General features: G+C 37.0%; 1 protein-coding gene across 1 annotated transcript in view; it reads right to left on the bottom strand.

Moving 5' to 3' along the window:
* Positions 1-11,703, bottom strand: part of REV3L (REV3 like, DNA directed polymerase zeta catalytic subunit) — a 71,618-nt gene extending 59,915 nt beyond the window's left edge. The window contains exons 1-4 of the mRNA XM_083857368.1: positions 11,613-11,703; positions 10,192-10,266; positions 8,607-8,767; positions 4,556-4,652 (exon numbers count right to left, since the gene is read on the bottom strand). Of these exons, the coding sequence (XP_083713494.1) occupies positions 4,556-4,652; positions 8,607-8,767; positions 10,192-10,266; positions 11,613-11,614 (335 nt within the window). The 5' untranslated portion in view covers positions 11,615-11,703. The remainder of the gene's footprint in view (positions 1-4,555; positions 4,653-8,606; positions 8,768-10,191; positions 10,267-11,612) is intronic.
* Between the last annotated feature and the right edge of the window lie 2,035 nt (positions 11,704-13,738).

Genomic DNA, 13,738 nt, shown 5'->3' with positions numbered 1-13,738 from the left:
TTTGCCAGGAGCAAGACAGGACATGGCTGGGTTGAATGCTGTTCTTGGTAGGTGGGCAAATAACAAGGTGCTCTCTAGCATGAAAGAGGGTGTTCAGCCACCAAGAAACTTTGACATAGTTCTCAAATGTTTTTTGGAATAAGGAGCCGTCGCTAGTATTTACTCATGCAAAATGCTGCTCATGTTACACATATGACTTTTAAATTTTGCATATTACCTTCCAGGTATCCAGAATTGTATTTCAGCCAAGTGATATACTATGTTCCAAAGTCAAGAAATGCGCAATCACTGGTAGTACTCGGTTAAACAAGAGAACTGGTTAACTGCCACTTACAGCAAGGACTTGGCAGATACATGCTGGACTATCTCTAAAATGTATTCCTAATGTACACAAAGGATAATGAGTCCAAACAGGCATCCCAGTTACTAAGAATACAAAACAGGCCTAGAAATTTTGTGGTCTCAAACAACACTTGACTAGCTTTTCCCTTCTTGCTTTTTCTTGACAGAACAAGTAATAACTTAAGGACAGAGCTGAAAGGTAGGGAAATATTTATGCAATCTTCATATCTGATATAAAGGATAAGCAAAGAAATTTAGAATTTCAGTGATATTCAGAAGAAACTCCAAATGCTACTGAAAACAGCAGTTCAGGTGGTAAAATTACAGTAAGTAAAAAAAATTTGCTAAACAATTCACAAAACAGTATCTCAACTTGAACTGGATAGAACTTGAGGACTGGATAATAAAGTGAGGGGACTGTGCAGGTATTGCACATGAAACTAGAAATGAACACAGCTGTTGATATGTAAGTAAGTATGTTGGGAATACAGAACATACTTTGTTAAGAACAGAGAAATAAAGGAAGAAAGGCAGCTTTACATCTACTGAGTAATGCTGTAGACTGCAAAAATAGAAACAGTTGAGTTGCAATCATTTCAGGAAACAAAAGTGTTTCCTTGGATAGGTATCTCATACTATTTGGGTCAGATTTACCCTTACCCAGGTTAAGGTTGATCATGACAATTACAGATACATTATGCCAACCTAGAAGTAAATTTTCAGAATTTGAAAGGAAATGAAGTAGGAAGGCAATATGAAAGTGACACTGCAGTATAGGTTTGCTTACAAGAACACTGTTCTGACTTGATGACTCCCATATATAATCCAGGAGAAATTTTAACAGGCAAATAATTTTGTGTAGATACAGAACAGAGTAAAATCAGGACTGGAAAAGTTTAGGTTTGTTGCTTTGCTGTGGCATGTACATCCTACAGTACAGGAAAGACAGTTATGCTAAAACACCCTTAATAAATAAAATAATTTTCTAGACAAAAGAACATTTAACACAGTATCAATTGTACACATTTTCAGTTGCAGGAATCATAAATGAGTTCCTAATCTCTTACAGCATTTTAAGAGCTAACTAAATGTGAAATTCCTCTTGGTTATGTAAAAATGACAGAGCATCGATACGAAATGTGTAGAACTGAATACAGATCAGTTTCTGTGACTGAGCTTACTTCACATCTCATTAATACAGCAGTGTAGTAATAAAATATGCTGATAAGGCAAGCCAGTAGACATGCTGGATATATAACCAGATCATAGTATCAGAAAACAAAAGCAGGATAACTCAAAAGCAGAATAATAAAACCAGGATGACATTTTAAAATGGGATGAAAGATCCTATAGGAACTTATAATGGAATGCAAACAGAAGATTCTCAATTGGAAAAAAGAAAGAAGAGAAACATCTTGTACTAATAAATCCTAAAATGCCCACAAGCCAAATTGGCATGATAAATGAAACTGTAAAGTGTATCAGGAGCTACCATTATCATTGCATATGGCATACAGAGAATTTGTGTGGTATATGATGCAGCATTCAGGCTTTATGGTCAAGAAATAAATTCCTGCTGGCAGAAGTACAGCAAACAAATACCAGGGAAGGAAATGGACAGTCTTGCTATTTTCTGCATTATTGTTAATGTCCTCCCACTTCTGGAACATAAGTGAGTGCTGGAGAAGGACTGGCCTGAGTGAGATGCTGCATATATGGAAGTGTGGAAGGAGGAGGAAAGACCTGTGGTTACAGCCAAGAGGACACATCCTTGGCTCCTGCTCTGCTGAGCTCATCCCTCTCTGGTTTTGACAGCCAGGAAGTACTACTTTGCTTTCTTTTTATCTGCCTTCCCCAGATCTGTGTAAAGTAACACCAGATAATCCTCGTCTAACTTATGATCCAACCTTTAATGTTTAAGTAAGCTGGCTTGCAGAACCAAGCCAAATAAAAGTTGAAATGGATTGTGAATGAAATATACAGCCAAAAAGAAGAAACAGTCCAAGAACAATTGCACATAAAATGACCAGAAGTAAAACTGCAGTACAACCGTCAGGTGAATGTTGTTGCAAAATCCCCTTAAAGTAGTAACAGAACCGGAAAACCAGATGTAATCAACACAAACTCATGTTTTTGCATGCTAGAAAAAACTGAAGTATAGTTTAATGCACACACTTTCTACTGGGGAAGCAAACTTGGCACTAGCAGGAAGTGTGGCATATTGAGCTTAATAAGCTCTTCAGAGAAGAATGACAGGATCCACCCAAAGACTGAGAAGATTACTAAATGACAGAAAGACCTCCCAAGCGTTAGGGAATAGTTTAAAAGAATGAACTTGCTGTAGATAAACTATACAAATCAAAGTAGCTTCAGATACTGTTTCTCTCCCCTCCCCAACTCTGCCCACAAAACCCCCAAAATTCCAGAAATACTGCATTTTCTTCTGTGTCCTGGGATGACTTTATAATGCTTGTATCCCCAGTTGTCTGTTCTGTTTATGCTGTATATTGGGTTCTGCACCTTTCAGACTGGTTCTGAGTGCAAAGGTGGGGAGAGAAGAAGCATACAGTTTGTTTTCAGAAACTGCACTCACTCCTCCACATTCTGCCCCTGGACTGTGTCTACAGCAGGAACAGCAGGAGAGAGCTCTCTCCTTTGCTTTTTAGTTAGTTTTTTCTCTTAGCTGAGGCAGAGAAGTTCCCCAGACTGTGGCTTTTCTTTATCTTGGAACTGATCAGCCTGCTCAGGACTGAAAACCCAGAAGAACACCAGGAGCTCACACCTGTGGCCCACCAGGGCCCAGGGCGGCATTTTCCAGTGCTGGAGGGACTGACAAAGGACTGAGTGAGCCGAGCTACACCCCACAACAAGGACTTTCTGAACTTACCATCTCTTCAAAACAGCAAGAAGTTTTATTGTTTAATATTATTCTTTTTTTACTATTTTAAATGCTTATGAATACTTTGCTTGTTGAATAAACAGTTTTTCCACATTTTTCCAAGGAAATCTTTTCCCGAACCAGTTGGGGGAGGGGCTGCTTGAATTTGCTTTCTAGAGGGACCTCATTCAGAGGTTCCCTCCCAAATTTGCCCTAAACCAGGACATTATAGAAGGAAAATTATTACAAACTACAAACTGTAGAGTAGGAATTGCCAAGGAAAAAGGAAAAGCATGGGAGACAGAGATGAAAATTCTAAGCTGAGTTTCTTACGTAGCTACCATTTGAAATGGACAAACTGAAATTCCCTAATAACACACTGTTCATGGAATCATAGTGTCATTTAAGGTCGGAGAATTCCTCCAAGATCATCAAGTCCAACTATTAATCTAGCAGTGCTAAACCACATCCCCCAAGCACAACTTCCACATATTTTTTGAACACTTCCAGGAGATTCTACCACTTCCTGGGCAGTCTATTCCAATACCTAACTATCCCTTCAGTGAAGAAACTAATATTCAATCTAAACCTCCCCTGACACTTTTATTGTTTATTATTTTAATTATTGTAAATTAATGTAAACTATTTTATTTATTATTATTATTTATTACTCCCCCTTTATCAGGCCATTTTATTTTGTCCTCCCACTCATTATCTGGGAGAAAAGACTGACCCTCACCTGGCTAATACCTCCTTTCAGGCAGCTACAGAGAGCAATAAGGTCACTCCTGAGCTTCCTTTTCTCCAGGCTAAATAACCCCAGATCCCCCAGCTGCTCCTCATAGGACTTGTGCTCCAGACTCTTCACCACCTTCCCTGCCCTTCTCTGAGCTCATTCCAGCCCCTCAGTGTCCTTCTCGTACTAAAGGGACCCAGAACCGAACAGAAGTTTGAGACGTGGCCTCACCAGTGAGGTTACAGTAGTTAAGGATGATTACAAAAACCCAACCTGTGAACTGATGTGTAAATACTCTCTCTAACTATTAAGTTTGCTTAATTCTTCATCAAAGTCATAATTCCAAAACCCAGAAGGTCAAATTTTGCCCACTATTTCCCAGATGGATTTTTAAAACCATAAATGACAAAGTGTCAGGTGACCAAGACTACACAGGAAACTAAATAATGATAATTTGTGTCACAAAGTCACTTTTTTTTTTTCTTAAACATGTAAAACATGTAAGGGTCCTTTAAATGAGAGACTGGAACTCTGTATTATATACAGGTTGATGTATATAGGAACATATGGCATACAACAGAAAAACCTGGGATGCTGACCTTGGTATTTCATCTTCTTCCCATTCAGTGAAAGATACATTGCTTGAATGCTCTGGCAAATGAGTTCTGTGCTGTTTACTTACACCTGATGTATCACCTAGGGAAAAATGTAGAATGAGAAATTAATTAATTTATGTGGCAATGTTTTTTACAAATATCATTATATAACTGCATTTATTATTTAATATTACCAGTCCACCTGCTCCTAAAGAAAAATAGCACTGCATATCACCTTCACCCATTAACTATGCCATCATATAAACAATCTAAATTTCTAACACATAGAGGCATATAAAAAGAAAAAAAATATAGTTCCAACACACTGACATTATTTCAATTAGATTTGTTGCATTCTAGTCATATCTTAGCCACTCTTTTCCTATTTGTGAAAATTTCAAAATAAATCATAAAGTCTGATGCAAACTTCAGAACTTCCTGGGTCCACAGTTCAAATCCCAACAGAAATTAGAAGCCAAAGAAAACACTACATTCTACTTCACACTTTTCCTTTTTCTTATTTGTGAGCTGGAAGGGAACACACAATAATACATTCCAGATACAATGGTAGTAGCAGTAAGTGGAAACCTGCAATGAAGGCAGACATTGTCTGACTTACAAATAAAGAAAACATTCTAAGTTTGCTCAAAGGTCTCTGTGCAAGGAAGTGTGCTCCAAATTCATGCTGGTGAAGTCGTCTCTGAAGAATTCCTGCCTCCCTTAGGATCTCCACCTGAACCCTCAGTCTTCACAGAAAGGAAAGACAATATACACAGGATATGGCACAAGAAAGAAGAAGGCCCAGGAATGGAGTTGGAGGAAGATAGAATGGGAGAAGACTTTGAAAATTACTCACTCTCCCACTTCTATCTGAAATACTAGCTTGAACCTTGAATTTTCTCAGCTATGCTGGTGTCACGCACTAGCAGTTTTCTGGTATTAAATTTATTACCTTTCAGCAATAGCAAACACTTCTGTATTAACTCAATTGTCAGAGGTCTTCAGTAATTAAATATTTATTAGAACATGTATTTTTATTCAAGAAATTTCACAATAGTCTTGCCAATGTGAATTCCACTACTTGTAATATTAAGTTTAGGGATATTCATGTAGCAAAAACCCTAAGTTGCTACAAAAGCAACTGGCAGGCACCATGCCAAAAGAACCTTAGAAGCTACAAAGAGAAGCAAGCAGGCTTAATTTCATATTCCAGACCAAGCTTACTGCATCCAGACAAGGCTCCTGCAAACCCTGTCCCTACATCAGACTCTTAAGGGTATTGACATGGCACAAAGATGTGGCATTCAAATGGGGTGAAAAGACACTCTTGTGCTTATGCAGAGCCAGCTCATGTTTCAGTCACACCTGTGCTGTTATGGTCTAAGCACTTCAATGCCTAAGCAGGTGATTCTGGAAAGGCAACACAACATATCTGATCCCATTTGCACAGATCCAGCTCAAACCTACCACTGTCTGTGCTGTTTAAAAGTGATGACTTGTCCTGGGCAGCTAATCGAGGAAGAAACAGAGTCATGTTTTTACTGTGTGGCACAGCACCTAATTCTCCATTTTAAAATGTAAGCTGACTATGCATGGAAACATCTCTCGTTATTTTTCAGCTGATGAAATGGGACCGAATAGTTGTATATTTTAAAGGAAAATACATCTCATAGCAGCTATGCAATATCATAGGCCAACTGGTAAAATATATACTATTATTTTTTAAAATTATATGCATTTCAAATACCACATCACAACACTTTCAGTGCATCATTCCCTTTCTTATTCCCTATCATTGCTGCTTTCATATACTTCTAAAAATCAAGGCTCAAATTCCTGTATCAGTTTATTTCTTCTGTAAAGTTAATCATAGAGACAGGAATTTAAGGACACTTGATATTCCCCTTCTCTTGATATAAAGATCTTTAAAGACAATAGCAATGACATATCAAGGTCTTTCAAGAGTCATATTACAGAAGCAGATTCAGCTACTGAAAATAAAAGTTTTGCAACAGTTACAGCGGTATGTGGTGCATAAATGAATAGGCAGCCTTCTTCACAGCCCATAAAGCAGAATAAAACTTGAGAAAATGAACTGCTGCACCTTCTGGATACAAGCTGATGAAGGCAGAATATTCCTGCTACTAGAAATCTGCATGCTGACCTCTCTCAGCCTTCAATCAGACCAACTTATCCCAGTGAGAAAAACACCACTATGAACAGGCTCCTCAGTCTGCTTGCTTACACTGACAAACAAACATATTAATTGCCAGACTCATTTTTATATCATCATTTGCAAGGGAAGTAAGGTAAGTGTTTGCTGCACATCTTTTGGCAAAGGCTTCTACTGCTGTCTAAGAAACAATGTTGGGCCTGGCCAGCGTGACACAGCTGTACCTGACTGAAAGGAATGCACACTCCCACAACATGGAGGCTGAGGACAGACAGGTAAACTGTGTCAGGTGTAAGCAGAGGCTGTGCCTTCTACACCACTCCTACAGCCTGAGCTCAGAGAGGGTTGCTGTACAAGGACAGGCTCTTGACAGCAGTGCCTCTGTAAGGCTGCACCAGGGACAAACCATTTGCCGCTTGGCTGCTGTGCCAAGAGCAGTAGACAGTGATCCTGTGCCTGGGGACTCCAACAGACTGAGGCAGGCTACTGATGCATATGGGATGTGGAGTCATGCAAAGCAGAATGAATCTTCCTAGGAACACTGCAGCCAGAACATGATCAAGCCAGACACGGTAGTGTCATTTTTTCCCTTTTATTTTATTGGATTCTTTTCTGTAAGAATAGTTGAAGTCCACTGGTGTCAGCCCATGCTCCTCTTTCCTACCCTTGCTGCCATTCAAGACTAAGATCTCACCCTTAAATAAACTGATGAAGGAGAATATAAACAACTTATGTTTTTCATCTGTCATCTGAAAGAGAGGAAAAAAAGAGCTATGGGAAAAGAATGGAAGTAACTATTTGATACAATCACATTGCATGTTTTCAGAAGGCTGATTTGAATATTTAGAAGACTAAAGGTACCTGACTATACTTCCTCAGGACTTAAAATCCTGAAGATGTTCTGTTCATGGCAGAGCTTTTGCCTTCCTACAGTTCTGACATCAGCAAGAAGTGTGGCCTATTGTTGGGTATGAAAAGAGTATTTTCCTTTAAACAAGAATTAGCTATGAAATTCCATGGGCTAATCTACTGCCATCTGAATATACATGCATAAAAATAAGGAGGAAATTCAGCATGATTACTCCTTGGTGTTTTTACAGAAAGATATTTCACCATTCCTTTCAACTTTTGCTTTAGCTGTAGGAACAATTATGATTTAAGTAAACAATACTTATTTAATGAAACGTTACGTACCAAAGGCTGCATTTCTACTCTTATCCCTCCTTTATAATGAAAAATTTAGAAGAACTGGGAATGTTCTCACCAAACTTAATTTTTATGTTAGTGTGTACATCCTAAACGCCAAATTAATTTTTTAAATGCCTCCTTTGCTCACAAACTAGTAATTCAAATTTTACCTTAGAGCAAATGACTTTAGCACAAACACAAGCATTTTAATTAAGAACATTGATTGTCATCAGAGCAAAATCACTAGTCATAATATTGTAAAGACACTACTGCAACAACAACAAAAAAAGAATTTGAATTGATCTAAGAATCAAAACTTTAAAAAATAAAGCAACAGTACTATTATTCTATCTTTCATGTCAATTCTTCAACTAAATATCAACAATTTTTCATATTCTGCAAAAGAGGTGTGGTCCTCTTGTGAAATAGTCACAGCTGCACTGCTGACAGAAAACGTGCTTCTTGCTATACAGCATCTCATTTCAGGAAGAAGGCTCTTCCTCAATCCCCACACAGAGGTATAAAAAGGAAAAAAAGCTATATATGGACTTTGTTTTGACACAGAAAACAAACTTCAGGGAAACAACACGATACTCATTCAGCCAAAATAAAGCAAAAGCCTGACAGCTTGTCCAAAACAGTAGTTTTTAGCCTTCAAAACAATTATTTGGTCTTAAGAAATAAACATCTTACTTTTTCTCCTTGCCTTTCTGAATTTGACAGCAGCCAGGTTTATTAAATTCATTCCGTATAAATTGTAGTCTATAAAGAGTTGGAGGAGGTAGGGAATATGGGCTTCATGAGGCTGGTAAGATTTGTTCATTATGGCTCCACCTTGCAGAAGCTCACAAACTCTAAAAGACAAATAAAGACAAATAAAAAATTGTTTCACTACAAAAATATTGATACTTGACTTTTTCAAAATGCAGAATACTTAGACATTTTAAATTTTGCCTTAGTTACATTTTTAACTTAAGAATTGTGTTTTCATGATAACAAATGAACAAAAATGATCTCTGCTAATAATGATACAATATTTGGGAATTGCAAAGGAGACTGGAATTCTTCAGCTTAAAAAAAATGGAACTCTCTGAAAAAAAAACCAAAAAAACCTGCAATATTCTATTCCTGCAAGTGATCCAAAAGCCACTATAGGCCATGGAAATCTTTCAACAGAACAGCTGTGGCAGCTGTGTGCCTACACACCAGTAAGAAGTTTGAAAGTCTCTCTGGTTCTCATTGACATATATATGTCATACATATAATGTCCTTCATGGTTTTCAACCTATATACTGTATACTCAGAAGAAGTATTTTAAAACTCTGCAGAAGGACAAATCCTCTCTTTTAAACAGCTGCACATTAAAAAATAACTGCAACTATTTGGGTAACTATAAACTGGTACAATAAGTTTATCTCAAATTAGTAGTATACAACTATACAACAAAAGCACTAAGAATTTCTAAATATGACAAACTGGGATTAAAAATAAAGTTTTATATGGAAAAAAGAAAGGAATAATTTAAGTGATGTGCCAGTCCTTATTTGGACAGGAGCAATTCAAATGTGAGAAGCTCCACATTTTGAAACAGCCATCCTGTCATACATTAATACAGAAATTGTAAATCATGCAAAATTTCACTTGCCTAGAAGAAATATCAGACAATCCTGTCTTATAATCATGTTTTGGACCTTTTTTTAAAAAAATTACAGTATGTAATAGGCCACACTCAAGGGATTTCAGTTTATGCTTGGGAAATAATTCGTTTATTTATTCCTGAACTTACTGCAGCTACTTTGACAGTAAGATTGAAATCAACAGCCCTCTTATACAACAGAACTTTACTCTATTGAGAAATAGAGAACCTATCTAATAACAAAAGCTATTCAATTTTCCAATTAAATATTAAATTTAGTATTTTTTCCTGGAATTAAAACCTACCGAAATTTACTTTATAATAGATGAAATGAAGCCATATGAAAGACAGCTACATTGTTTTCCTTAAGAGTTACAGGAAAAGTAAGGTGATGCAAATTTATTTAAGTGTTCACAAATTACAGTAAACACAGACCAACTACAGTCAAGTATGTTTTGGTATTGCTTTCTGAACATTCAACTGCTTTAAAAGATTATTGGCCAATTTAATGTTTTGAAAACCATGAGAAAATAATTTTGGAGCTTTTATTTTGTTAAGTTACTGGTGAATCTTGTTTCAAACCTGACTTTTTATTCAAGATATAAGGAAATCAGACAGAACTTTGTGCTTCCACATCCTTACCTTTTTACCATTGCAGGATTGTAAAGATAAATCTTCATAAACTGTCTCTCCTTTTCATGGTAACCATAAAAAGGCCTGGAGAGAAAGAAATAAAAGCAAGAAGGTAGCCAGTTTATGCTGTGGCATTTATTTAATGACATTTTAATATAAGGAGTATTAAAAAAGCATGTCTATCTACCCAGGTAAAGATGAAGATGTGTTTCATTTAGGTCTTCCCCATTAGCCTCTTATGTAAACAAACAAAATACCTGCAACACTCTTATGCTGCTTTAAGGCAATGAGCAGCTGACTTTTAGTAATGACGGTTCTGAAATTCTAAGGCAAGAGAGGTGAAAAAGAGGCAGGTTCTCCTAATTTCTACCTGCTCTTTTCTCACTTATTCAACTAAAGATTGTCATCAACAGTTTACTCAGCCCAGCTTTCACTACTGAGATACTAAACAGCTATACTAGAACTTACATTGTTCTCACAAAAAGAACAACATCAAGAAATTTGGTAGGTGACTTCTCTGTTACTGTAAAAACATTAGAAAGTTCATATTGAAAGAAAAAAAACAAGTTATTGCAGCCACTTTACTCACAATATCTAGAAGCCACCAAAACTGGCTGGCAACAGAAATATTATCTTCCTACCGTTAACAACTAGAAAGAATGTATTTCAGGAATGCATAAAAAAGCAAATAAAACACAGTGTTGTGCAACACTGAAAATTAACATTTACATTGTTTTGAAGATGAAAAACTGAATGCATGTACCTCAATTACCTGTGCTCTTCCAGGATATTTTCCTATTATTCATTATGAGTTGACTTATTTTTCAGCCTTTGGTTATGCAAGTTTTATAAAAATTAACTAATAGAATCCTTAAAATGCTAACATTCGATATAGAAAGCTACACCAAATAAAACACAATGGTCATCTTGACAGATTAATAAACATATATTTAAGAACCTCCACTTCCTGGCATGTGCTGCTGTAAGAATCAGACAGATAAACATAACTTGAGAGTCTCTGTGCGAGCCATTTTACACAAACCAAAAAAAACCCCAAAAAAACCCCTAGAATCAGGCTCCTGCCTGGTCTGAGGGAACCTAGAATAATCCAGAGAGGTAGAAAATGCTGCATGGAAAGTACTGCTCTATCAGCAGAGACAGAATAACAGATTTTGAAAAATTAAAGACATTAGGATACAATTTAGGAAAAAATGGTTGTGTCAAGAAGGCTTTCTGGGAACTGTGATAAAGTCAAAGCAAGTGAGAAGAGTTACTTGGAAGTTGTACAGCCCTGTATGAAGACGTACATGGGTGGGGAATGAAAAAGTATTAGCAGTGCAATCACCCAAGTCCAAAGTGCTTCTGTGTAGTACAATTGCAAAAAAACTATTCAAAACAAACAACCAAAACTCCTGACAGATCATACTTACATTCCAGATACTAATGATACTTTGAAAACATGTTGAACAGTAGAAGATGGATTGCCTAAAGCCACATTGAGTGCCCTGTCAATGCTGAATGCCACTTGCCGAAGGTAGCATTCTGGATGCTGTCCAAAACCATCGTAGGGTACATAGAGGTAAGGAAAGATACCATGTAAGTGGAGACAAGTCTTCTGACCTAAAAATAAAAGGTAAACATTTATTTTCCAATGACTACTTTTTCTTATTCTAAGCAGTTGCTACATCTGAATTTTTTTCATATTACTTTTGGGTTCTGCAGACAGGATAAATTTATGGTGCAAGCGCAGGTGTGTTTCAAACAAAAGGTTCTAATGTAGAGCAGTTCTCACACTTGATTAATTGACAAAACCAATACAGAACAGATGTGATTACGTGACATACACACGATTACACCTGTGTAACAACAGAATTCACTACTAATTATTTTCTTTCTAGTAATAACACAACATCTCTAAGAATAACTGCATACTGAGTAAATGTTGGATGCTTAACAGTTTCTCAGCCTTTGTGAAAATTTTTCAGTATCAATCACACAACCCCTCAGAAATTAAAAAGAACATGCAGAGCACCTATGAGGCCATTCAGTATTCTAGTTATTAAGGTGTATATTGGGATGTGGAAAAAACCCCAGCTGATTTTAAACTTTTAAAATCTGTGGATCCCTCAGAGATTTCTACTGTATGTGCAAATCTCTAGGCTTCTAACAACACACTTACTTCTCAGCATTAACTTCTGTGAGTGTGCAGTAAGAGCAGAATGAAAGAACACACCATGAAAACCTCTGTGCTAGACCACAGTGTGAGCTTCTCATTCACACAAGGCAGCAGGACTGGGACCTCCCAAACCCACCACATTTTTGGGAGGGACTAGTCTCAGCTATAATGCATGTTATCTGTTATTTTCTCCCCACAGTGCAACAAAGCCTGCATTTGTTGGCATCCATTTGCCACCTTTTCTGCCTCCCAAATCATTCATGGCTGCTGCTCAGAAGAAATCATACATGACTTCTCACTGGCCAATGAAACTTTCACAGAAAAATACAGTAAGCATGTGTTGCTGATTAACAACCACCACCACAATGACAGGCAGCACATTCCCCTTTGCATTTTGTTTGGATGAACTCCCTGCATGAGGACAGCAAAACTGGCTGGGCTTTCATCACCCAGGAGATGAATGTTACAAAAAGAGAACACAACTTCACTGGTCTACAAGACCAATGAAAAGACTTCCAAAAGTCCACTCTTTCAAACTGAGGTTATTTCTCAGCTGGTGGAGCTTGCCTGAAGCATTTACACTGAATCATATCCCAGTGGCCACCCAGTGAAGACAGCTTAAGTCCATTAAAGCGCAGCAATAACAAGACCTTCAGGCTGAGGACTGCCTGGAAATCTTTTACACCTGTGAAAAGCATGCCCAAAAATCCCACTATCAGGATAGCTTTTTTTTGCCTCTTTTTAAAAACTGGGGTCAGATGTATTGTTCTTCAAATTATGTTTAGAAGTTAAGTAATTGCTCCAAAACTGGTACTACAAGTCCATTTTCCAAGGTGAATTTTATTCTTCTTGCATGTCAACTCCATCAAGTCTCCTCATCAATGCTGAAATACAAACTATATATGCATTCATAATGTTGAAGTCATCATCTATGAATTCTGCCCATGTCTTTAAAATAGGTCAGGACAATAAAATTCTTATTTATGTATCATGTTTTTGAAAAAGTAATTAATACATTAAGAGAAAGGGAAACTAAAGAAACTAAGAACTACAGATTTGGGTTTGTCTTTTTTTTTCAAAGGACAGTAACAGCTTTAGACAGCAGAAAACTTCTTCACCCCTAAGGTGGAAAAAGTCATATATTAGTAGCATGTGAACTGAGAGGACTGATTTGTGTAGTGGTAGCAAACCATTTACTTTCTATACCTAGTCACCAACAAATCTGATTGTATACTGATGGCTGTACTTAGGATTGATTTTGAAATAAAGGAGTCTCCCATCCAAATATAATTTAAAGTTCTACAGTTTCTCTATTCAAGTTTAGTTGGTTGGTTTTAGGAAGGATTTGAGTTTGGGGTTCTTTTATTATTTTTGTTGCTA

Source organism: Zosterops lateralis, assembly GCF_965231275.1.
Source record: "Zosterops lateralis genome assembly, chromosome: 3".
Taxonomy (NCBI): Eukaryota; Metazoa; Chordata; class Aves; order Passeriformes; family Zosteropidae; genus Zosterops; species Zosterops lateralis.
Note: the sequence above shows the minus strand (reverse complement) of the source record. Positions and strands in the feature narration are given on the sequence as shown.